Source organism: Acanthopagrus latus, chromosome 13, assembly GCF_904848185.1.
Source record: "Acanthopagrus latus isolate v.2019 chromosome 13, fAcaLat1.1, whole genome shotgun sequence".
In the NCBI taxonomy this organism is placed as follows: Eukaryota; Metazoa; Chordata; class Actinopteri; order Spariformes; family Sparidae; genus Acanthopagrus; species Acanthopagrus latus.
Genome location: NC_051051.1, coordinates 19,072,638 through 19,098,625, shown reverse-complemented (window position 1 = coordinate 19,098,625; position 25,988 = coordinate 19,072,638). Strand labels below are relative to the sequence as shown.

General features: G+C 37.7%; 1 protein-coding gene and 1 long non-coding RNA gene across 11 annotated transcripts in view; one reads left to right on the top strand and one right to left on the bottom strand.

Annotated features, from left to right (window-relative positions):
* The window catches only part of dlg2 (discs, large homolog 2 (Drosophila)), a 268,677-nt gene that overhangs the window by 106,904 nt on the left and 135,785 nt on the right, over positions 1–25,988 (bottom strand). For 6 of the 10 annotated variants that reach the window (XM_037118617.1, XM_037118620.1, XM_037118621.1 and 3 more), the window contains exons 6-7: positions 24,328–24,492; positions 22,159–22,218 (exon numbers count right to left, since the gene is read on the bottom strand). In XM_037118617.1, the coding sequence (XP_036974512.1) occupies positions 22,159–22,218; positions 24,328–24,492 (225 nt within the window). The remainder of the gene's footprint in view (positions 1–22,158; positions 22,219–24,327; positions 24,493–25,988) is intronic. The other 4 variants (XM_037118627.1, XM_037118628.1, XM_037118624.1 and 1 more) reach the window with 1 other exon arrangement.
* Positions 6,530–7,825, top strand: LOC119030777. Its single transcript, XR_005078411.1, has 2 exons — positions 6,530–7,415; positions 7,573–7,825. It is a non-coding gene; the product is annotated as an uncharacterized LOC119030777 (long non-coding RNA).

Genomic DNA, 25,988 nt, shown 5'->3' with positions numbered 1-25,988 from the left:
CAGTTCTCTTTCCACACAAAGGCATTTATGAGTAATCAGTAAAAGAGCACAAAGGATCCCCTTATGTAAAAAACACCGCCTAGACTATTAAACTGGTTCATACTCCTGCCCCGTCCGGTTCTTTTCCTATCTCTTCATTCCTTTTTGGGCTCTTCGTGAGATTCAGGAGGAGGTTTTACATGGGAAAATATATTTTTGATATTAGATTAGGTGATACGGCTGTGACTCGGGGTAGAGTGGGTTGTCTAGTGATCGTAAGGTTGCCGGTTCGAATCGCACCTCGCCCGGGCTAAGCTGAGCAGAGCTGCATGTCAAAGTGTCCTTGAGCAAGATACTAAACCCCAACTTGCTCCTGATGTGCTGTTGGAACCTTGCATGGCGGCCTCCAACATCAGTGTATGGATGTGTGTGTGAATGCGTGAATGTGGCAAGTGCTGTAAAGCGCTTTGAGTTGTCATTAGACTAGCGAGGCACTATATAAATGCAAGTCCATTTTCCTCCTCATTCTCTGACTCTACTTATAATTAACTTACAGATTTCTCTGTTTTCTTAGTAGAAATTATTGGAAACATTTGAGATGATGTCAGTACACAACTCAACAAAATATATAACACTATTATAGTCCTTTTAGACATTTGAATGCAGAAATATTACATTGCATATTTAAGTGAAATATTATGAGAAAGAATTTAAGAATGAACCCCACCTGTTTTATAAAGCAGTATGGAATTTACATTTTTGAAGAATTTCCTTCCATCTGAATTCAAACTTAAATAACAATATTTTGATACATGTAAGTCTATAAATACATTGTTATTGTGAAACCGATGATCACATCAATGTGTATAGCAGTAAAGGGATCACATAAAATGCTGGGATCACAGAATATTTTGTTATTTCTTTACAGTCTGTACAGAGCTGTATATTTATGTGTCTACTATTCAGAGCTTGACATGTCAAGGTTGGTTAGTTTGATCTGGTTTCAATACTATTAGTACAATAATAAAGATCATATCTCCCACTGACTCTGCACTTGCTTCCTGTAAAATCTGTAACAGAACTTTAAATCCTCCTCCTCACATCCAAAACCCTTAATGGCCGGGCACCTACATATCTTCAAGCACGCATAGCTCCATTACCCCTAACCCTATAACCCCACTTGAACACTGCGGAACTCATCTCCCAGGCTCCCAGGTATCATGGTTGGCCCTGCTGTTGTGGTCCTTCTCAACTACTACTATCATAACCATTATTATTATTATTATTATTATTATTATTATTATTATTATTATTATTATTATTATTATTATTATTATTGCCATTGTTGTTATTATGATTATCATTATTGTTATTATTATTAGCGGTAGTAGTGGTAGTATTGTTACTATTAACATTAATGATCAGATTCATAATCATTACTGCTGTTGCTTCTGTGCATCTTACTCACTGGGAAAAGTTGAGTGTCTGAACATAAATTAATTCAAGAATATGGTCTAGATCTGCTGTTGTGATGTGGCACTATACAAAAGACTGATTGCTTGATTGATTAATTGACTGAATACAGTGAATGCAACCCATGTGCTGCACAGAGAGCTTATAGCTAAACCTATGTCCTTGGTTGGGCATTTGCATGTAAAGCATGACTAAAACATCCATACAGCAAATGGTTATTAAAAGTAAAGTCCCAAATCTAAACAGTATCTGAAGGGTGTATTTAGGTGCAATGTTTAGAAAAGGACATGCTCTAATATGTACTTCATAGATAAAATCATTAAAAAACATTAGTATTTTGTTCTAATACTACATATCTACAACTCTGGAAATATTCAAACTAGAACATTCAAAGTGAGAGATAATTATCTTCAAAACAGGATTTATGTAGTGCATGCATACCCCTAATAGTGGCAGATTATTACTTTTCCATAGTGGCAGTGTCATTCATAATATCCTCAAAAGCTAAAATAATTATAACTGCTGCGCAGCGATGGGTCGGGTCCGGGCTACTTTTGGCAAATTTAGACAATTCTGAGCAACAAACAGGAGAATAGGAAGACAAGCCAGTTGACAACGATGTTCATTTTGGACCACTTAAGGCTTGAACTCACAACTTCTGGAACCAAAGATGGTCATCTACCGCTCTGAGCTAATTTGCAAGCTGCAATACAACAGTGGCTTCACAAATTGAGTAAGCTATTCACTGTTGTGCAGGCAGATTTGAAACCTCTGTAAAAAATTCAATTATCAAGACAAAAATCTGAAAATACACATATTGCAGCATGGAGATGTTGGTTTATTAGAGATATACATTCACAGGAAGAGCAACTTTCCCTTCTCCTGTTTATAATTAACGCCTTCCGTAACAACCAGCAACTTTGATACAGCGACTGAAGGTTAGACACGTTTACTCAAACAGGAGCCCAAACACGTGTCAGGTACGATTTGCACAGAGAAAACATGAACAAAGAGGCATATCAGAGGACAGCTATGTCTTCTCTTCCCGTTTTCAACATCTGTTGTAGCTACGGCGACCACAGATGCATTCGGCTGATGGTCGCCAGTTAACATAGTCCCATGTTAATCCGAATCACTGGAAGCTTTTTCTGCCAATTTTGACAGTAACATGGTGTTGTTAATGTTCTGGTAATGTTCTGTTGTTTGGAACTTTTGGGCATTTTTTTGGGGGGGGGTTAGGGTTAGACATATCACCACAAAATACAATACTACAAAGCCACTAAGGCCACACAAGCAAACATGCTGCAACAACTGCACACACACACACACACACACACACACACACACACACACACACACACACACACACACACACAAAGATACATTTCATTTGCTCAGTGCAAGCTCTCAATAAGTAATTTAAGAGTAAGAGTAAGAGTAAGTAATATCAAAATGTCTACAAACTTTTGCATTTTTGTATTATTTACAATAATTAAAATAAAAACACAATTTTCTGAAATACTGTACTTTGTTGTAGTACTTGAACAATGTAGTGGCACCCCTGCAAGATACCAGCAGTGGTCACTAGTTAATTTGAGCTTGAGACCCCTGCTTTAAGCCCAAGTGGAGCCAAGAGGCGATATTCTCTCCCACACACATTTAATGCATTTATGCAACTCAAAACACATCTCATTTTGATTTTGTTTTCCTATAATGTATTTGTAAAAATGTATTTATCTTTTAGTTATTAATTTACCTTACCCGTGTCTACCTGTCCTTTGTTCTGTCAGAAGAAACTAATCACTAAACAGAGCAGTACTGTACCTAGTGCCTACCTTATTGAAATAGTTACCTGTTGGGAACAGTTCAACCCAAAATGAAAATGTTGTCACTACTCACCCCCATGCCGATGGAGGTTCAGATGAAATGTCGTAGTCCACAAAACATTGTTAAGCTCCACAGTAAAACAGCGTTGCAGCATTCTCCTGAACAACTTAAATAGATGGGAACTTGCACTTTAAATAAATGTTAAAAACAACCTAAAACACTTTCTCCAGCTTTCCGTCAGTTAATGGATGGGTAAATAATAAAATAATTACAGATCCTGCAGCCTCAACAAAGGGCAGAATAACTGTGATTTAAATCACTTGGTATGCTGCCCAGAATCACATCACATAATCACCACCATTCAACTGTGGGAGCCACCTGGCTCGAACGTTTTTCATGCAGAAATGTCAGTCGGTAGGACAGACAGGTTGACAGACACTTTTTCGCATATAACTGTGGTTCCTTATATAAGGTGCCAAAGACACAACCAGTTACCACATTACTGCTGTTGGGTTCTGTAACATTGCTTTGCTAACAATGTAGTGGTCCTTGAGCCTGCTTCACAATCATTTTGTTTCAGAAATGTATGTAATTTATCTTTGTTTCCATGAACATGACTTGTTGATTTATCTTTGGAAACTTTGTATTTTGATGATCCTGCTCTAATTCCCTCAATCTCTCGCAACTATTCTAAGATTGTAATTCAACCCTTTTTGCATGTCCAGTTTCAGCTATCAATTTTCCCCAAATTACCTTCACTAGTGCATTGCCCGTAGGAAGTATGTATTCCTATAGAAAAGTGGGAGGTTAAGTTGTGTTTTCATGGATGGCCGAATGAGGCTGTGTTTGAAGGTGGGACATCAGGGATATAATTGGCCGTTTTTGACTACTTTTTGATTTTACCATTATATTTCACTGTAAAATTATTTACCTTGCCTTGTTTGGTGTCATTTTTGTTTGTTTATTGTTTGGTGTCAAAATTGTGTTTTTATTTTAATTATTGTAAATAATTAAAACAAAAACGCAAAAATTTTAGATATATTTATATGATTTGTTTTTAACAGTTTGTACAAATCTTTTTTTCCTTACTCTTAAATAACTTATTGAGAGCTTGGACTGAACAAATGAAATATATCTTTGTGTGTGTTGGAGCCATATCGAATTCTAAGATATAATTAGAAAATATGTAAACTTGTTTTCAGTTAATTATGGTATCCTTATTTATAAAAGGAGGCGGAACGTTAAACGTTTTCCAATCACACGCTACTGAGTTACCTGTTTAATTTGCATTTGGAAGTTGAAAAGTCAACCGGAGATTTATGTTCAATAAATGACAGACTTCGATGAGCATCGTCTCCGAGCGTGCTTATTACGACATGTGTCGATACCTCTGCACCTTAAACTCTGGCTAAAAGGAGATAAACAAAGGATTAGCCACGTCATCAGATATCCTTCAAAATTATTAAGCTGCTGTTGGTCTAGGCCTACATAATGTATGCAAATAGAGATAAAGGCATTATCCCCAGGTATCAGGTATTTCAGCTCATATTATTTAGTAGTGATGTTAACAATGAAATTCGTCACACACAGTGTGTGGCGAACAAATCATATCTGCCGCAGTGTAAATTGTAAGCTGATAAAAACAGCTGCTTTTAGAGTTGATGTAATAACTTTAATTTCACTGGGGAAAAAGAGTTGAGACAGTGAGCACTCGAGTAACCAGCATGCCAGCATCTGACTGATATCACCTGTAAGAGATCCTTTTTACTGGGAATGCCATAGTTGGAGTGTAGTTTCTGGGCTCTCTTCATCAAAGGTGTCGGCGAGTAGTATGTTGATAAAAGAATTCTGCAAAGGCAAGGCTGGGTGGAATGATAGAGCAGTCTTTATTGAAACAGACCTCATACCTCATCAATCCAGAAGCGGCCGCTTTTCTGGTATTCTCGAATCTATGGCAAAAGCAAGGCCAAAATGCTTTGCCCTCTGCACTATCAGAACTCCTATCAGCCTTCGTTCTTAGGACATCTACCAAGTGCCACCCTTCCTTCTCTGGTGTAGGGGCCTTTTTTAAAGTCTATTTTCCATACCCAGCTACATCTCGTAATTGGTCACTTTGATAGATTAAAGGTACATCTATCCAATCGGAGAAAAGAGGGATGGGTCTGCTTCAGACCCCCTAGGAAATAACCCTTGTGTGTGTTACCTAACATTGCTGATGTCAGCTCAAATGGACAGGATGGTCTCTCTATACTTAGATGACAATGTATAGTTGAGTCAGCTCCTTGAGTCAGCTGTGAACCACTGGTGTGGGCCCCTTCCTGTAGCTTATCTCTAATGCCCACCTCAGGGCTGATCAAGGCTCCTTGTCATGGGGACCTCTGCCCTTTCCTATTCCAACACTTGTCTACAGGGGATGATCTGGTCCTGTCTCATCCTGTTTTCTCCTATTCACTATTGTCTTAGAGCCCAGGATGTGTAAGAAACACACAGACACTACAGGAGACTATTTCATCTCTCTATAAAAGGAATCTCTGTCTGTCTGTGTGTGTGTCTGTCTGTGTATGTGTGCCTCAAATATCTCTGCAGATCAGGATCAGACTGATCTGAGAGTTTCAATATGGCTGCTGTGTGGTTCAAGTGTGTGCAATGTCGCATTTGTTTGGACTACAATGATACTGTTTAAATCATTTCATAAATGCTTCACGAATTCCGCTAGCAATGTTAACCATAACCACCATGAACATGTGCGCACCAGAGTCAATCAATGCACACCATAGCCACGTACACACCAGAGCCAATCACTGCAGAGCTCAAGCCCGAGACATACCTTAAGAAACAAGTGGATTTATACCTGCAGTGATGCAAGCTGGACCGGGATTTTGCCGGCGGTTCGGTGGATGATGAATCTGTGGATGTTCATGTGAAGCTAGCTGCTAGCCCCCCCATACTGCCCACCTCCCGAGTCGACAGACTGGACGCACCGGCACGTCCAAAACCGGACTTAGGGTAAATAATGTCCGCCACGCTTTTTCGCGAACATTGCCATCACGTTTGCTTTGTGTCTGGTGCAGGATGAAATGGTAAAAATGGGCTTTTGTCACAAAAGTGTCCGCAAGCAGCAAATTTGGTTGCTGAGGATCAGGGAAGTTGTGTGAGGGACTTCGGCGGTGATACAGACAGCGACAGAGATGGTGAATTTTGAGAGTTGAGAGATTTGTGACATATAGCATTTTTGGAGTGTATAGTTAGTATGTTATATAGTGTTTAGTTTAGGGCTGCACAATAAATACAATTTTCATCATCATCATGATATTAACATGTGCGATAAACACATTGAGCAAGCAATAGTGGTACAAAAGTGTACAAGGTGTGCTTTTGTGTTGACATTGATTTCTCCATCAATTATTACTAATGACAAAAAACAGCATAATTGCTCCTGGACACTGAAGGGTTTTGAGGCAGCAACTAGATGCTAGCGATAGCTAGCTTATCTGGCCGTCTCTAGCGGTGGATATCTAGCTAACACAGGCTAACTGAACTGTAGGCTTCTAGCAATTTGAAAAGAAAGGCTACATAACATCGTTTTTTAAACACGTCACAAGTAGCATTCTTCGGGTACATGATTTTTTTTTTTTTTTTTTTTTTTTTTTTTGCCAGCTGTGTAGTGTAGGCTAGCTAGCTAAACTTTGGTTATTAGCTGTGTTTTTTTTTAACCTGTGTTTTTGGTTGTTTGACACAGTTCCACAATTTTTCTGCCTAATATGTAAGGCGTAATTTCCCTCGTCATAAAGCGTCAAAAAACAAGTGGCTATGTGGTGTTGGTTTTATGGAAAGATTTGCCATTAATAGCCTATATCGAAACATTTTATCCATTTAATGCAGTCTGCTGTTTTCCATAACTGTAAGTTGCTACAGTTGTTATTTTAAAACGTTTTGCCTACAACAGTAATTTCCTATTATGCTATGTAATGTCAGAGAGTTACATAGTTGATTTATAATGATGTAAATAAATGTAGTGGTGTGTTATATTGTGTGTTAAATGTTTTTGCAATATTTTAAACTGGCAGATGCACTCAGGAAATATTTGTTGACTCAGACACTTTCACCTGCTGGACAGAGCACTCCTGATGCCCCAGGTTTGACTTTCTCTCTTCCTTTGAATTTATTATTATTATTATTATTAGTAGTAGTAGTAGTAGTGTAAATACAATGGTCAAACTTTCATAAAATATAAGTATGTAGTGGGATGATAGAAATGATAACCAGCCACATGGATGGATACTATGCTTTCAGATGCAGCATTCAGATCTAGCACTCCAGGCACCAGTGCCACACAGACGAGAGAACCAGAGCCCGCAGCAAGTGAGACATGTAAGTATAAGTACAGGTAAAAAGCACTTTTGTTTGCACTTTGTATGGGGTTCAACCATTCATTGATTCATATTTGTTTATTTAAGAATGTTGTGTAATTAAGACATATTTTCACAGTTTGTGTTATCCAACATTATGTAAACATAATTTGTCATCAATAAAATTTTAAACCATTCTGGTGCATGTGTTCTTTATAAATAGACTGTACAGTTAAAGTGTTCTCTCTTCAGGAGTGTTATGCAGAGTAATATTAGGGGGGGGCACCAACATCAAACTCGCCTAGGGAAGGCAATGGGCTAGAACCGGCCCTGACGGGGAAAACACCGCTAGCATCATTAACGTTAGCAACATGCTCACATGCTTCATTGTAAATAGCGTTAACGTTAATCACTGCGATGGTGCAACAACTGGTTTAATCAAAAGGTCCGTTTATAAACTTTTATAATGAAATGATCCGTTCAGTAGAGCAGGGGATGTCTGCTTACTCATGATTTCTCCCAGTTTGTGTGTAAAAGGACTCAGGAAGGTAAACAACAAGCATATCATGGGAAGTGATGAGGGTCAAAAAGGGTAATATGATTGAATTGCATTAATCTAAATTTTTCTTTTAACGTTAAGGTTTTCAAATTGATTGCCAGAATTATAACATATTTATACCGACAACCCTTCAATATTTAATTACTGCACTAGTCATTAAGTTCAGTGAAAATATATATTTTTATTCTTAATAATGTTCAATAGGCCTAGGGGCCTACAGAGGCTTATAGAGTTAATGAATAGGCCTACATTTTCCATTTCAGAAGAAATTTGGTAAATTTGGCTAAAAGCTTGATATCAAGCCGATATGCACACTTCAACATTTGTTTATTTATCGAAACTTCTATCGTCATTGCAGTATTTAACAATGTTATCGCATATCACAGATTTGCCTCATATCGTGCAGCCCTAGTTTAGTGTAGTATGTTTAGTGTGTAGTGTAGTTGTTTTTTTGTGTTGTGAGTCAAAACAAAGTGGAGACTACTGAATGTGGAACAGGCAGGAATGAGCTGAGGAGCCCTGAGCCTGAGGCATTGCCTGCATTTAAATGTAAATAGTTACATATAACTTTGTAAATTTCAAAAACTTATGCACAAATTTAGCAAATAACAATTTATTAGCATTATAACTAATGCAATTGGTTCATTAAACATATTTGTGGTTTTCACAGTAAAAAATCTATTTTTTTCCTACTCTGATTTTATGTTATTTTGTGATTTTAGGTCCCTAGTGTTAATACAGTATGTCAAAATGAAAAAAAATAACTGTACAGTCACACATGTGAGGTTGTGCTGAAAATAATGACACCAAACAAGGTAAATAGTTTTTAAGGTGAAATATAATGGTATAATCAAAAGTAGTCAAAAACAGCCAATTATATCCCTGATTTGGCCATCCATGAAAAAGCTACTTAACCTTCCACTTTTCAATATGAATACATGCTTCCTATGGGCAATGCACTAGTTAGATCAATACTCTGAAGACCGCCTCTGAATGAATGTTGCCTTGCCAGTCAGTAAAGCTATTTGCATTTGATTAAACACTAACCAGCAGAATTAAAAAAAACAGGAAATCTGATCAGTTGTCTCAGGCACGCTAGTGATAACACAATGAGCCCACTAGTTCTTGTTTATTTCAAGCTGTGAAATTATTATGTTGAGTTTGAATCTGACGGAATTTAGTAGTACTGCTACTATGCTTATATTGTAATTCAAATGATATTATTACTGAAGTAGAAAAATATATCTTAGCCCTATGTTAAACAATTTCACTGTAATATTAGCTAGTATTGCTGAGAAAGTACTATCAAAGACATTTAGTGTGAGAGAATCAGCTTAGACAAAGAATAGCAAGGGGCAATATTAGGACAGTATAGTATTATAGTACAGTATTATGTTATTATTATGTTGTATATTGAGTTTGTTTTGTGTTTACATTGTTCTCACTGTTTGTTTTTTATCTTGTTAATATCTTACTTTTTTAACTTTAATATTTGTTTTTTATTGATGATTATCTCTAGTTTTACATTCCCTTTGCTGCTGTAGCTATGCCAAGTTCCCTATTGGAACTCATAAAGATTTTACTTATCGTATCTTAACTTATCATATTAAATGTACACTTAGGTTTAGGGTTTGTAACATTTCTCCTCTAATTGTTAGAGCCTAACCCCAATTGTCACAATTAAAAATATCACACTGGCTTCTGCCCGATTAATCAAAATAAATAAATAAATACAAAACTAAAATATACTGATGCACAGACTAATACCATTAAGGGCTTATTTTTGGTACAAGATGGGCACTTTAGAATTCAAGAAGATGCAAGCACTTCTTAAACCTAATGAACAGCTTCATGGCAATGTAACAAAATGTATTCCTGCAATTTGCATGAGACATGCGAACAAATAAAAAACACAGGCTGAATTTGATAGTAAATTAGAAAGACCACATATCAAAGCTGAGGTTTTTTTTTGTTTTTTGTTTTTTTTTTTTTAATGAAAATGAATACACAATAATGCATTTTTTGGGGCATGAAATATTCATTGAGGTCACTGGTGATCATTTTTGAGGCCATACCTCACTGTAAAATGAGAACAAGTGCAGCTGCTCAAACAGCAAACCAGAAAAAGTCTTTGTTGAATGTGTGAATGAATAAAAAGGGTCAGCACACATCCAGCATGTCCCGTATGATGCTTAGTCCCAGCCTTCGGCCACAGTCAGGCTCCATCTCTTGTTGGAGAAGCTACGACAGCACTAATGGCTAATGGCTGTTTCTGTTTAATGGCTTTCCATTTCCCTTTCCTCTATTTAAGAGCTCACCTCTTTTAAATGAGACCCTATTTTTTTCCTAAGATGCTGTCTCACAACAATTTTGAAATGAATGTTCAAAATATGCCTTTTATTCTTTGAGTGTTGTCACCACCTTTAATTCATGTTCCCAGGTGGCTGTTCCATCATCAAAGACGAAAAAACTATGTTAAGGGAAAGTGGCTAAAGTGCATAAAATTGACCTTTTACAGACACCCACTAAGAGCAAATCAATTTTGGAGGATCCCATGGTGTGTCTGAGTGTAGACAGTGAGCAGAGAATCTTTCACATAGATGGTGAGGTGGGCCCGTGTAGTTATTTGCAGTGCATCATTATGTTCAATCTAGGTTTGATGAGCACTCCGTGTGAACAGACTATCAGCAGGAGAGGTCATTCACACTTTCCATGACATTTTGACTTCTTGTGGTTCCTTGGTCTCTTTATTTCCTTCACTGCCAGCACAAAGATAGATGGATTCTGAACATTCACAGCAGGATATGGAACACTTATACCTAATTACAAAGGGCATCTGCAAATATGTGCTCAAAGAGCCATGATACCAAGTCGAATGTTTACCATCTTCAGTTACAGCAACCAAATCCAACAGAAATAAAGCATTACAACTACTGCCTACGACTTAAGTATCCCACTACAATACTACTAATAATATAAGAATAACCATTTAAAGACGTTTGGAGTTTCTGGAGTTGACTGCTACTAAGTGTGTTCCAGCAGGATTAATCTGTACAGAGTTTTTGGCAAAACATTTCTTATGTTCACAATGCTAACAGAGGATTGCTGCTACATGAATGCTTGTCCTTTGGGACTGACCATGCTCAATTTGAAATTGGCTGGCATTCTGATAACAGAACAGAACCCACTTTAACAGATGTGTTAGTGGAAGATAGAATGACGTCTACCACTGTTGTTGCAATAAAGTGCTCATCTCAGATTATCAAAGAGAGATAATTCTGATGATAGAGACTGGACTTCAGAAAGGTTCTAGGGGCTTTTGACAGTGTTTGATGGCAACATTATATTCAACGAATACTTTTTTTTCTCCATTTCCTAGAAAAGTTTTAAAGACAACAGGCGTGGGAAGAATTTCAAGAACCGTCCAAATTAGACTGAAGCACTTTATTAACAGTCTATCCACAGGAGACGTTTAAGGAGAGTAGACAGTTCCTCTGATTTGATTAAAGAGAACTTAACTCCTCTGAAATGACACTTTGATATTTATCCTTCTTTTCTTTCTGGCTTGGTCCAATTCTTTGTTTTGACACTGCTTTTCTTCATCAGTGTTCTTATTTCTTCTCTTTGACATGGGCAATGATGGGCACTTTTTGGCTCTGTTGTTGTTGTTGTCTGTTCCCTGCCATTGTTTACAGTTTGGCCTTTAAAGTATCTGACCAGGTAAGAGCAGGCACTGCACCCGCGCGGTGGAGGGGCACTTCCCAGTACGTACTGCATGAGGGAGGGGGGCTGCCAGCAGCAAATGCACGAGAATGATTGACACTTCTCAGACACTCCCTGTGGCTCTGATTGGTTGTATTGAGCTGGGAGCGGTGGATTCTTGCAAATCAAATTAGGGCCACTGGAAGGACCCACAACAGGGGATTTTACACAGCTGACCTGTATCTTATTCTACTGTCAGATCATAATCACAATTTTTGCAAATATAACCAAAAAGACATCACAGAAAAATAGCATAAAAACACATGCTACTAACACATCTACTGCGGTGATTTTTGAACATCTGATCACTCACGCATCTAATGGTTAAACTGTACAGCAAAGAAGTATAACTAAACAGATGCAACATGTTGCCATACACTATGTTATAGGTCTTCTCTTTGATGTTTCAATTCTTCCATATATAAAGTCACATTAAATTCAAATATTGACAACAAACATTTACTTTGCTGCAGCCTGGGTTAAATTTGCTGTATATAGATTAAATAAACCCTGGTGTGGACCAAATATCCGGACTGCTACTGCTTAAAATGTGGGTATCAAACTAAAGACTGCGAGCCTTCAGATGAAGATGCATATTTTTACCCAAAGGTGGAACTGTGTTATGATATTTTGGGTGTTTAATTAAATGATATAGGTTGTTGTTATAGAAAATGCCTCTATAACTGATCCTGTCATGCAGAGGAATGTCTGTCGTTTTATATTTATTATTTAATTATTATGTATGTGTATATGTATAATTACTTACTTAAATATTTTTCTTTATTTTTTTATTTATTCTTTTTTTCTGTATTATTTTATAAAAAGTCTTATGTCAGGGAATGTTCAATTTTGTGCAAACGATAAATATGACACATTATATATAAAAAAAAAAAGGTGGGTTATTGGTCTGCTTCCAAGCAGATTCTGGTGTGGTTTGTCTGTGGTATGAAAGGAAGGACTTGCCATGTCTTCCAAGATGGCTGATTGTGTTTGGCAATAGATTTCTTACTGATCCACTCTCCCAGTATGTGCAACTCTTACATTAAAGATTTGGTATATACATAACCCCTTACCTCATAGACCCTACAGACTTTTTGAATAAGTTCAGAGACTGTCATGTGAACTATGACCTTTTAGGTACTATGGACGTGTACCCTAGTATACCTCTCAAAATTGGCTTAACACTAAGTACTATGTCTTGAATCAAAGAGTGGAATCACGTCCCTCAACTGAGTTTTTGTTATTGTTAACTAATGACGTGTTGACACCAGCAGATCCAAATTATGCTAATTTGTTTATGGGGAAATTTGAGTTGGACCTTATCTGTAACAACAATTCCCATTCTAATTGTATTAAAAGCTAGTGGAGGTACATGACTTATTTTTAATTTGGAGGGGAAACATGAAAGATTTAAATGAGTTCCATGATCTCATTAATTCATGAATGAAGTCTATACAATTCACATTGTTTTATGATCTTGAGCGTATTTCATTTCTGGAAAAAGAAGGGAATTGTCTTCAGACTTAAGTGTATAAAAAGGAAACTGACAGCAATACTTTCCTTCAGTTTAATAGTTGTCATCCACTAGCTTTGAAGAGAAGTCTTCCATATAATCAGCTACTAAGATTAATATGCATTTGCAGTTCTGATTAATCTTTTGAGCAGCATGCTAAAGATATTCAAAATTTTGAGTTAGAGGTTATGGGAAAAAAGTTGTTGAAGAAACATCTGTACAGAGTACGACAAGTTCAACAGGCTGATTTACTCAAATCTAGTTCAAAAGACACGCTGCACTGAACACAAACAGGTACTGACATTGACAGACAGACAGACAGACAGACAGACAGACACACACACACACACACACACACACACACACACACACACACACACACCACCCTCGGAAAATGTGCAAAACGGGAGCTAAAGACCAGAATATGTGATCTATACACAACTTTGATGTAAAATCATCAGTAGCCAGGCACTTAAACAGTCACACCCACGGTTTGAGTGAACTACATATATGGGCATTGGGAGAGTGAGAATGCCACAAAGAGGTGGTAACAGGGACATAAACCTGCTCCAGAGAGAGATACTCTTGATTCCAAAGGGACTGAATGAGGAGATTTAATTTACTTGTTTCATGTCATACAATAATAAAGGTAGGTGGGATTCTGTTGTGAGATTTGTAAGAGACCCTGTGTGGCCTTTGCTCTCCTTCAAAAGGGAACAGCTCTCCCTGTTGGGGTAAATCTGTTGTGTAGTTTTGGATAACCCATAACTGGCACAACTGTGTAGTTTCACACTGATTTGCCAGAATACACGCTGTGAAAGGGCATCTTGCCTGAAACGTCCATGTGGCAAAAATGAACAATCTGATGAGAGTGCTGTCCTTAATTTTTCTTTAGTTTATTCACTACAAGGAGGATTCAGCACCCTATACACCCTATACTCAACTCAACTCATGTATATATATATATATATATATATATATATATATATATATATATATATATATATATATATATATATATATATATATATATATATATATATATATATATATATATATATATGTATAGTTATATACATGAGTTGAGTGTGTTGTCTTGCCAAAATTCATAACAATACATATGTGATTTTACCACAGTTCCAAAAGCCACATTACCAACAAATACATCTGCTAATCATGAACTATTCAGGAAGCAGTCTTAGCCTTAAGGCCATGACAATATCTAAAATAATTCCATGGAAACATCTATGCATGCAAGTGCAGAGATCTTCCATGATTCCTCATAGGCCAAAAGCTCTTAAATCTGCTTTTCTCTGTCCTACCCCATGTACTTTGGCAGTTCATTAAGTACATAAAATGTTGTTTTACAGCAATCCCACACTACAAAACAAAAACAAATCATTGCTTTACAAGATGCCTTCTTTTGGTCTGCTCCACCTTTTCCACCTGCTCCAGTTTTTTGATAGCATGTTGTCTATTTTGCTGTCTTAGATCACTAGAAGTCCTGAAAGTTATTCCTATGGGAGCTCTTTGTGGCGGCAAAGAACATTAATAGACACATCAGAAGCATTAAAGACCTGCATACATTGCTGTGGAGTTTCATTTCCCATGTGGGTGATGATGAAGCGCGAGTGATGCAGGATGACAATTGTTAAAACTGTCAAATCAAGAGTTACCTGTTCCGTCTGAAAAAAAACTTTGTGTTTACTTCTCTTGGTTTGTTTGTAAAAGTAAGTCAGTCAAAGTCATAGTAAGTGTATCATATTTTCCCTCAGCACATTGACTTGCCTCCATTATTGTGAGGTGACTTGCCATGAGTACATATAAAACTGCCCTACAAAGATCCGACTCTGAAAAAAGTCTTTGGCTTTACTGACTACCCACAAATGTCATCATGAAGTATGTGTGCATATGTGGTGACTAAATAAATATTTATCCCATCTTTATGGTTGCACTGTTGGTGGCACCAAGGTTTTCCCAGCCCACACTAACCCACAGTGGCTTCAAATATGGATGTGTGGATAAGAAGGCAGTGGAGTGTAAAAACAGGGATGTGTATGAAAGAAAGCAACCTTTTTTTAAATGGGATGAAATTTTGATGCACTGTTCTGACCTCTGATACCTCTCGCCAAGTATAAACCATTAAACTGCTATTTGTTTCACAAACTTCACCCTGCCAGATTGACTAAGAAGTAACTGATTAAAAATAAATCATGTATTTTTATCGTCAAAGTACATAGGATCATGTCTTCCTAAGTCATGCTCTCCAATCAGTGGTGCTTCATTTGACTAGCAAGGAAGGGGTTACACTTCCTCTGCTAACAAACAAACCATGATTCTAGCTTCCCTGCTGCCTTTACAATTACGCCAGCTGAATTAAAGCAATTTTTCATTCAAAAGTCCCAAGGCGGAGGGGAAAAAATATGCCTGAGCACAGAACTTGTGGTCTTGGCCCTGTTCACAACTACATTGCACACTCTCTGTCCATCTGCCTTTCCCATTCTCACATTAATGATCAGGTCAGGTCCACCTCTATGTCACGAAGGAACCAGCCCACAAGGAAATTACACCTGCAGAAAGTCAATAGTAATCTAAGCAGATGTTTATGTGTGACGGTGCTGAGGACAAAATAGGAAAGTTAAAGTAAACAAAGTAAACAAACTCATTATCATACTAACACTACCATTGATTTTTATTTAATTGACAGAATGTTAAGAATAATGACAAGCGTCTACAAGACAAAGTCACATGTTAGAATTGCTAGAAAAGTTACAAGAGCTAAAAACCAAAAGTATTCAGTTTATAATTGTCATGGTTCTTGATTCTGTCTCTTGTGGTTTCTTGTATTTGATTTCCATGCCTTTGTGTTGTGTCTTGTGTCTTATGTTTTGATTTTCCATGCCCTCTTGTGTCCTTTAATTTCTCCTGTGTATTCCATTTGTTGCAGTTTGTCTCCCTCTGTCTGTCAGTGTCTTCTCCTCTTATCTTGTTTCAAGCTCTTTGGTTTATTGTGGCATTCAGATTTTGTTTAAATAAAAGCTCGCCTCTTGTTTCCCCTGATCCTTCCTCCTGTGAGTAATTGCGTTTGGGTCCATCTCCTCTTAGTTTTCCCCTTTTTAAACCCCTTTGTGACAATGATATGAAACTGGGACAAGCCAGAAACTGTCTTGAGTGAGAGGAAATTGCTACTCAGTTAAACAGATCACTTTGTTTTACTTTAGGGGTAAAGTTAGGGTTGGTAAAATGGATAAAGGTTGGATTTGAAAACAACAGCCAGAAAATCCCTCCTGTAATGTCCATTGTCTGCCAATTTCCACTGATGGATACCTAGTCCTCACAGGACATTGTGCTTTTTTTTTTCTTTTTTTTTTCCCCAAATTCTTTACCACCATTTAAATTTGTTTTGGTACATCACAATAAACATGGGAAGTAAAAACATTTTTAAAAATAATAAAGGGCAAGTACTTCCAGTCAATCATGAATAGACTAAATGAAATGTCGTATTTACTGTGACATCTGCACAGTCTTATCCAGGAATGTGTAAAGTATTCATCATTGAAAGTGTATGTTCACAGTATGCTGAGGACAGTTGCGCTGTGGTTGATTTTTAAAAATAAAAAAAATCATGTTGCTCATCTATTGCTTTATAGGCCAGAATATGAGGACTACATTGGGAGCAATCGCATCAAGTGCTGGAACTCCTGCCTGACATGTATCCATTTCTTGTTCTGTATTTATTCCTTGTTTTGCATTATCTCTTGTTTGAATTAAGTCTTTAAAATGATAGATGCCTTTTCTTTACACTTCCAGCTTAACCAGCCTATTACAGTTCTTACACGTGCATGTACACTACAGGATGCAGATATAACAACTGAATTAGGTAAGACTCCTGGTTATTGATTTCTTTTTTTAAAAAAATGATATACCTTTTATCATTTAGATGATACAGATTGTATACAGTACAAATGGCATAAACAACTTGTATACAGGAAGGAGATCCAGAGGTTTCTTGACTGAATATTAACACAGATCAGGAAGCCGATGATGATGATGATGATTATGATTATGATTATTATTTTATTTTACATAAAAGCAATAAAATAATATAAATATATCTAGATATCTTTTATGTCATATGGGTAATAGTCTCAGGCGGTAGGCTAATGTGTGACTTCTAACTAACTGGAGAAGAGTTTGCAGGCAATCCTAAACCATTGGGCTGAGGCCATACCCACAAAGACAGAGGGGAAGGTGAGGGAACAGAAGCACATCAGGGGAGCATTTGAAACCTGTGGTTACCCAAACTGGACCTTTTTGTGAAAACCTCTACAAGATTTAGAGGAGACAGAAAAATATAACACCACCATGTCGCAGGAACATCTGAGAATCTCAGGAGGATCTTCAAAAAGCATCATATTTCAGTTCACTTTAAACCTACCAACACGCTGCGGCAGAAACTTGTCCATCCTTAGGTCAAACCACCCAGGCATAAACAGAGTCATGTTGTTTATTAGGGTTTGATAAACCGATGCGACCAGATATTTGGTTTAACAAGTGAGAGATACGGCTGCATTGGGAGCAGCCTCTTCATTCAATACGAATTAGCCATGAATTCCTAAATGAATCGGTTGTAGAGTCAACAATCGGGTATCGCGAGGCTTTGAATCGGTTGGTGGCTTCACAGTTTGTGGCAGCATCTCTAAAATAACGTGAGAGCTGAAGCTGCCTGCGAATTGATTCTCGTGCAAACTCTGTAGCTGCCCAGCCACCGTTACCATGAGTGATAATTGAGAACAAGGAAAATGGAGGAGGTTAAGAACGACAGCCAGCCTGACCGATGGCGGTGATAATGCACCAGGAAAGATATTCATGGCATCAGGGAAACAAAAATCCAAAGTGTGGACCATTTTTGGGATTTATAAGAAGGAAGGGAAGCTCGACAGAAGCCATGCTATTTGTAAGTTGTGTAGAGCATCTTTGATGTACACTGGCAGCACTACAAATCTCATCCAGCATGCAAGGAGGAAGCACGGTCAAGAGTACGGTGAGTTCAAGACTCGTACCAACCAGCAGGAGCACACTGCAAGCAGTAACACACAGCTGAGAACGGGAACCATATTTCTAACTTTTTCAGGCAACTTAGTCACAATTCAGGACGTGCTAAGGGCTGAGATCATGGCATCAATAAATAATAAAATAACAATAATAAAATAATGTGTTTTATCGCTAAGGGATTATGTCCTTAAAATATAGATGAGTGGGAAGGGTTTCAGGATTTGATTCATATGTTAGAGCCCAGGTATAAGATACTGTCCTGAAATCCTATCACCAACACGTGCATGCCAGCGTTGTATGCCCAAGTTAAGAGCCAAGTTGAAAAATAACTTGCAAATGCAGAGTGAGTGGCAACAACATCTAGCGCTTGGACGTCACTGTGGCACACAGCCGATCATTTGTTCGTGAAAATCTTGATATTGATTTGGGGACAATGACATGACTGGTTAGCTAGCTAGTCTTGTTGTTAAACATACTGTCAGTTATATTTACTGTTTGTCAATCGTACACAATATTATTGACTTTGAATCTTGCTAGTATAGCTCATTGCTGAGCGGACTAGAATATCTCCCGTTGCCAAGTCGTATCTATGGTCCGTCCTTATTACTGGAGGAGTCAATGTTTCTGTTGCATAAGGACCTTACGGGAGGGTAATGATTGTTCCAGGTATTAGTCAAACCCTCATTACCCTGGCATTACCAGGGAAACTTAGTTATGGCTCGTGAAAAACTGTCTATTTTGATTGTAAAACGCATGAAAATATAAATTAATGGTCTAAATTTCTTTTCTTTGGCAAATGACCATGGTATAAGCGGGATAATGCCCTTCGAGGTGTCCATAATCAGGAATTAATGGACTTCACGGAAGCAACCGTCCTCCGCTGTGCATTGGACAGTTCTTAGGCCTCCGCGTTGTCCATTAAGTAAGGGATAATGTATAGCAATAAGATCGTCCTGTCGGGACTTATTTTCCCGAGAATGACCGCCATTCTATACATTATCCCGCTTATTACACGGCTACTTGTCAACACGGAACAAAAAAAAAAAAAAAAACTTCACACAGTGTGTCTTTTTACAATTTATTTGTTACCGTTTATGGTGTTTTCAGCAGAGAAATATAGTTCGCTAAACTGACGCCATTTGCCAAGACTCAAAATCACCATATTTTCCCAAAATATTGAAGTTAATGTGAAACTCATCCATACTAGTGGCCTAGGAGTACATTTAATTCCGATATGAAGTAGACTACAGATCAGCTGACATCGCTTAGCAACCGAAAACGCTGGGGTGTTAAGTGACCGGACCACTTGCAGAGCAAAGATTTTAGAGCGCAGAGTGATACGAAACACGTGAATCAGAGGCAGAAAGGCCACTTTCCTTGACAACGGTCAAATATGCTTAGCAGCGGTCTGTTATACGAAAATAATTGACCGCTGATTGTTGGGAAGGCCCATTCAAGTGAATGGAGCATTCTACAGTATTAAGAAGAGACGTGTAATAATTCCTGATTATGGAAACCTCGTCGGGCATTATCCCTTACATATATGTAAAAAAGAAAAATCAGAAGGGGGGCTAAAATAACATATAAAGTCAGATGTCATATGCACCCTGCCATTGGAGAGGGTAGGCCTAGGTGATGACGCTAAAAACTCTTTCATGATAGTGATAAATACCAGTAATTTTTAATGACCTGTCCTATTTTTATCATTTTAAAGAGCTGGCAAAAAAAGGTAATGTTCAACTTCTTTATTTTGAACCACTTTATCAAGGCACCCTGTTTGATGGCTTTATTTTGATAGGCTTAGAAATAACAATAAATGGGATCAGAGAGAAGGGCGTTGACATGCAGCAAAGGGCCAAGGGTCGGATTCAAACCATGAGCTGTTGCAGCAAGGACAGAGCCTCTGCACATGTGTCACACACTCTACTGACTGAGTGGTGGCTGTGGATCAGGGGTAGGAGCCGGCATCTTGTTAGCGGAAGGTCTATGGTTCTATTCCCCTGGTCTGCATGTCGAAGTGTCCTTGGGCAAGATACTGAACTCCAAACTGTTTCAATACCTTGGTCGGCACCTTGCAGCCACTGCCATCAGTGTATGTATGAATTACTATAAGTCGCTTTGGACAAAATTGTCTGTTAAATGCCCTTAAATGTAAATCTACAAAGGTGCTCAGGTTTTACTTATGAAAAATAATGAAACATTTTTTTTAAATAACTGTCATACAGTGAATCTGACCTGCACTTTCCAGTCCGCTCAATCTAAGGAGCCTGGACACACCCTAGCAGCCAAGAGTGGTTCTAGAGGATGGGCTGCTAGGGTCGGCTGCTGTATCAGACTGCAAGAAGAGCAGACATTACTTCTGTGTGAGTAAATAGTTTTACACATGGCGCATGGCTAGTTTTGAGAGAACTGTGGTCCATAGAGAGCTATAGCAATGAAAATGTTTTGTAGGACAACCTGAGGTTTGCTTCACCTTAGTTTCTAATAGTGTTTTTCAATTGAAAATTGGAATATTGCCAGAAATAACCCCTATGGCAAAAACAAGTTTATGACACTTCCAGGTTTTGTTCATCAAGACAATCTTCCCAGATGAACACCACTTAACCACTAAGCATCTGCCCATAAAGACAGACTAGTCGTGTTTGCTGGGATGGCGTTTAATGTCCCGGACAACCTCTGCAATCTCATTTAGGCACTTGTTAGCAACCACCATCTTTAACACATGGAGGAGCATCATAATGAAACTGTGGGATATTTAATGATGTGTTTCATGTGTTCGAACAAAACCTGTTAATATCTCCAAGCCTGTGGTAACAACACACCTTATTTCCCACATATGAGTTAACATCAATTTGAAAAACCCTTTGAGACAAGGGAACCGGATGTGCAAAACCACTAAATGACTGAGGCGCTATGTGCTTTTAAGTTGGTTTGCATTGTCTCGTTTATCAACTTGCACCAACTACTAGGAGGAATATATGATGAATCTAATCCGTTCAGTCTGACCAGAAGAAGATGTACTGTGATATAAAAAAAAATTCATGGCTACAAGCAGAGAGGGGGAAATCGCCCCTCCCCCATCCGCCTCAGGGATTTGCACCCAAACTGTTAATAGTAATGCTTAATCAATTAAAAGTAGAAGTGATAAACACAGTACACTGTTGAGCATGCTGTAATTGTGTCTTAATAGTAACTTGGCCTTTGAATATTATTGTATAGCTTCATTATTCTGTTATGTGCAGGTTGAATCGGGTATGGGGATCCTAAACACATCACCTGGGTACAGTAAGCTCTTCAACAAATAACACATGATTGATAACAGAGACAGGCTTCACACCAGATCACAGTAACACCACAGCAAGCACAGGGGATTTGCTGGCAGGCAAATGGATTACAAAGATGTGTGGAATTGTTTTAAGAATTTATGGATATGACAAGATAAGGGCAGCTTCTTAAGGCAATGTATAGAAGTGCAACAACAGAACAAAGTCCATGCAGCACCAATGGGACATCAGTCTTCTGAACAGAAGGACCCAGAAATAAGTGAGGAATTTAAGGTAATACTAAAAAGAAATACAATAAAATACAGGAGATTGAGTTTCTCCAGAGGTCCAATAAAAATAAATAAAAATAAAACTTGCCATGTAGTTTGCTGTGGTCACACCCGGGTATGCAAGATCAAAACGGGTAACCAGTGCGGGCTGCAGGTAAGAAACGAAAGACAAGGTCACTAACCAGTATACTTGGGTAGGGAAAGAGAAAGAGGGGAGCCTGATGCATCAGGACAAAAAGCATTAGTAATGGTTACCCTGCCACATGTTGGAGGTGGGAGAGGGGAGAAATGTACAAAGGGGTAAAGATTGAATGAGGATGACTTTGGCTACCTGCATTATTTCTGTCAATGAGGAACAGTCTCTTACCCAGTGGGACATTTTCCCATCACAGACTGACTGTCATGTGCAAAGTGAAATTCACTAAAGATCACTACTGCACTAATAAGAAACAAATTGTTTTGAAAGCAGAAATAAGTACAGGAAAACACAGTGCTCGCAGCTTGTAAATAAACAGACCAACAATGGCTGAATTTCAACTGTCAAAATTCACACCCATACTGGGAAATATCACTCTTGTGATAATCCACTGCCATTAAGGTGCTGAATATCAGTTGCCAACTGGTAAATTTCTTTTAGAACTAAGTGCAACTTAATAGTTGCCAAACCCAAAGGTTGTTGTAAGGTTGTTTGTGTAACCTTTCTGTTACATTTATATTAACAATAACCTCATCAACTTTGAGTCATTACTGTCAATGGCATCTGACCGATTGTCATACAGTCTGCAGTCTGCTGGATTACATCACAGCTCGTACAAGTATGACAAAACACAGGAAGAAGACACAAACAGATCTAAAACACTGAATCATTTCCCACATGTCAAAACTGACTATGAGATTTGCTTATATATGAAAGGACAAAGCATTAACATCATCATCTAACAACAATACTATTGTACATGTACATTTGTTTTATTTTATAACCAATTCACATAGATAGATAGATAGATAGATAGATAGATAGATAGATAGATAGATAGATAGATAGATAGATAGATAGATAGATAGATAGATAGATAGATAGTTGTGTATATAAAATATTCTTGCTTGACTTTTTAAAAACCCTCCTTGGTCAAGAGATGTGAAGTTGAAATTTCACATAAAAAGAATATGTAGAACTTGGGAAAAAAAACAACAACACATCCTTAAGTTTATCAATTTAAAATCATGTCATTACATTTCAACAATTGTAAATATAGGAACTATCAATCTCAGTTAGAAAACATTGTCCAAGTGCTGCTTAATGTTCTGCCTGTGCTTCCGTAAACCAAAACATATTATATGTGAAGGAAAGTCATTCTCCATTTACTAGAACTACGTACAGTTTGTCAAGCGGTTCAAACACTGCCTGGAATAAACTGCTGACACTTCCCTTCATGTCCAACACTGCCCTCTGCTGGCTCAAACCTCAGCAGAACCAAAACCACTCTTCAACAAACTCCATCAGCCAGCTGGACTATATCTCTGCTTTTACTGCATTCTTGACCCAGATCAATAATATAGATTGTATAATGTACCTTAGACCCTTTAACACAGTTTGAATGTCTTTTTTCAAATGGGGGCATTCAGGGGAGACAAAGGCACTGATATGTCAGAGGCTTGGACACAGGACTCAAACTGGCACTTTATGAATCAAGATGATACAGAGGGAAAATGTGTACAAGCAATGGTAAAGGCACAGTGAAAAGGGGATGTGAAGACACTATTTCACCATTTACACAAAACCTACAAACTGACAACCAGATTAATACCACCAATTATTGCTTCTATGGCTCAGGAAAGCACATCAAAAGAGAGAAACAGTTAAATGTACAAAAAATAAAATAAAATGGAGGAGAAAACACTAGCATAATTCAGATCTACTAGAATCATTAAAAAATAGAATCTGGCCTAAATTCAACAATATTGTATTCCTACACACCCATTTATGCAAAATGGACAAAGCTGACTATAAGTGTGCTATAATTAATCCGAGTGTTTTCGTAATTCACTTTTATCGGTCTAAAAAAAAACCCAAAGTACTATGAGTGAATATAAATGAGCTACAAAAAAAGTCTGCGGCCATGGATAAAGAAGGAGACAGAGGTCATGTTGGCAGCTGTTCATGCAGTTGATTTGGGATGAAGGTTAGAGAGTCGTGTTTTCTACACCAGGTGTAAAAGCATACTTGGCATAATCAGGGATCAGTAGGTGTGCTAACCTTGAGAGGAGAGATGTGGGAATGGGAGACATAGCCGTGGACATTCTCAATCTCAGACAGGTTCTTCTCGGACACGTGCACAAGCTCAGGGGCGCGCACCTCATTGGTAAGCTGCGGGAATCCCTGATCAAGAGGTGGCGAGTCATCCTCTTGGTAGTGGTACTGCTGAGTGAGGAAAGAGAGTCAAAGAAAAAAGTAAGGACATTGAAAGTGAGAAATACATAGTCAAAGAAAAGTGATCTGATCCAAAGAAATGTAAGTATGGGGATTATGTTACTGTCTCCAGAAATAACAGAGAAAAGGCAAATAACAATTCATTTTCATGAACTACTAACCTCTATTATATTAAATTCATATTTGTTTCTTTGTTTTTAATGTAATGAGTGTCACAGATGGTAGTGTCACAGATCTTGCTAATTAATGCCTTTGAGCTGAGAAAGGATTAAAAGGACTATCTTATTTTCCTTGAAAATTTTTAAATGTGAAAATGTAAATAATGATTGAAAACACACACTGTGTTGACTTAGATGGCTTGACATGGCTTGGTTTGTTGCACGCTAGAGGAATTTTACGTGACATCTTTTCGATCCATTGCAATCCATGGCATTTTAGATTTAGGAAATAAAACTACAGGAAGAGGTTCTGTAAATATGATGGTCATCTGGATTAAATTAATAAATCAGGTTTCATTCTCAATATCACGTGGGACAGGAGCAGCTTGATCTACAAAAATAAAAATCATCTTTGTTTGAAGTTATTAGAGACAAGACACCAAATGCAAGCCAAAGAGAACTGGCATTAGGCACACAACGCTCTGTATGGCACTGACACCAGGCACAGACAGTGTGTTATGGAGTCACCAGGGGAAATACCATCCGGAGTCCGAGGACTGTGGATTCTGACCAACCTCCTCTTCTGTAATGGCCTTTGTAGCTCAAAGTAGGCATTAACTGTCTAATAACTGCTCATGACTGGGCTGATGTCAATAATAATAACATCAACCAACAACAAAAACAGTAATAATACTAATAATAATACTAATAATACTAATAATGATAATAATGATGATAATAATACTAATAATATGTTGATAACAATTCAAGGTCTAAATTTCAGAGCCTCATTCAGTATTTCAGTTAGTGGGTTAGTATTTAATCAATAATACATATCTTTAATTAGACCCTGTTGTTGTCCTGTATTACCTTTGGAGTGGAGAACAGAGATGTATCTAAATAAGATGTCACACATTTGGATACTTGACTGATAATTTGATAAATTCATGATTTGGTTCATAAATGGTTTGATTTGACTAATTTGACTAATAATTTTTTAGTGGAGTTCCACTACAGATTTGGTTGCCTTGTGAGGCGATTATAAGTCACTGTTGTCTGTGACAAAAGAATCAATATAAACCACAATCTATCAAAGCTGATTCCTTTTCTGTGGGTGGGTGTCACAGCAAGTTGTTGGCTTATCTATTTATTACTTGCTACTGGGGCACCCTTCGTTGACTAATCGTATACATATAAATATGCAGTCAACTTTCTAAGTGGGATCTCGAATTCCCCATGGACTTATATCAAGAAAAAGTTAAATTTGCATGGACCAATGCGTTTGTAGACTCATTGTTAATCTTTGTATATTTTAATGTTAATTTGTTC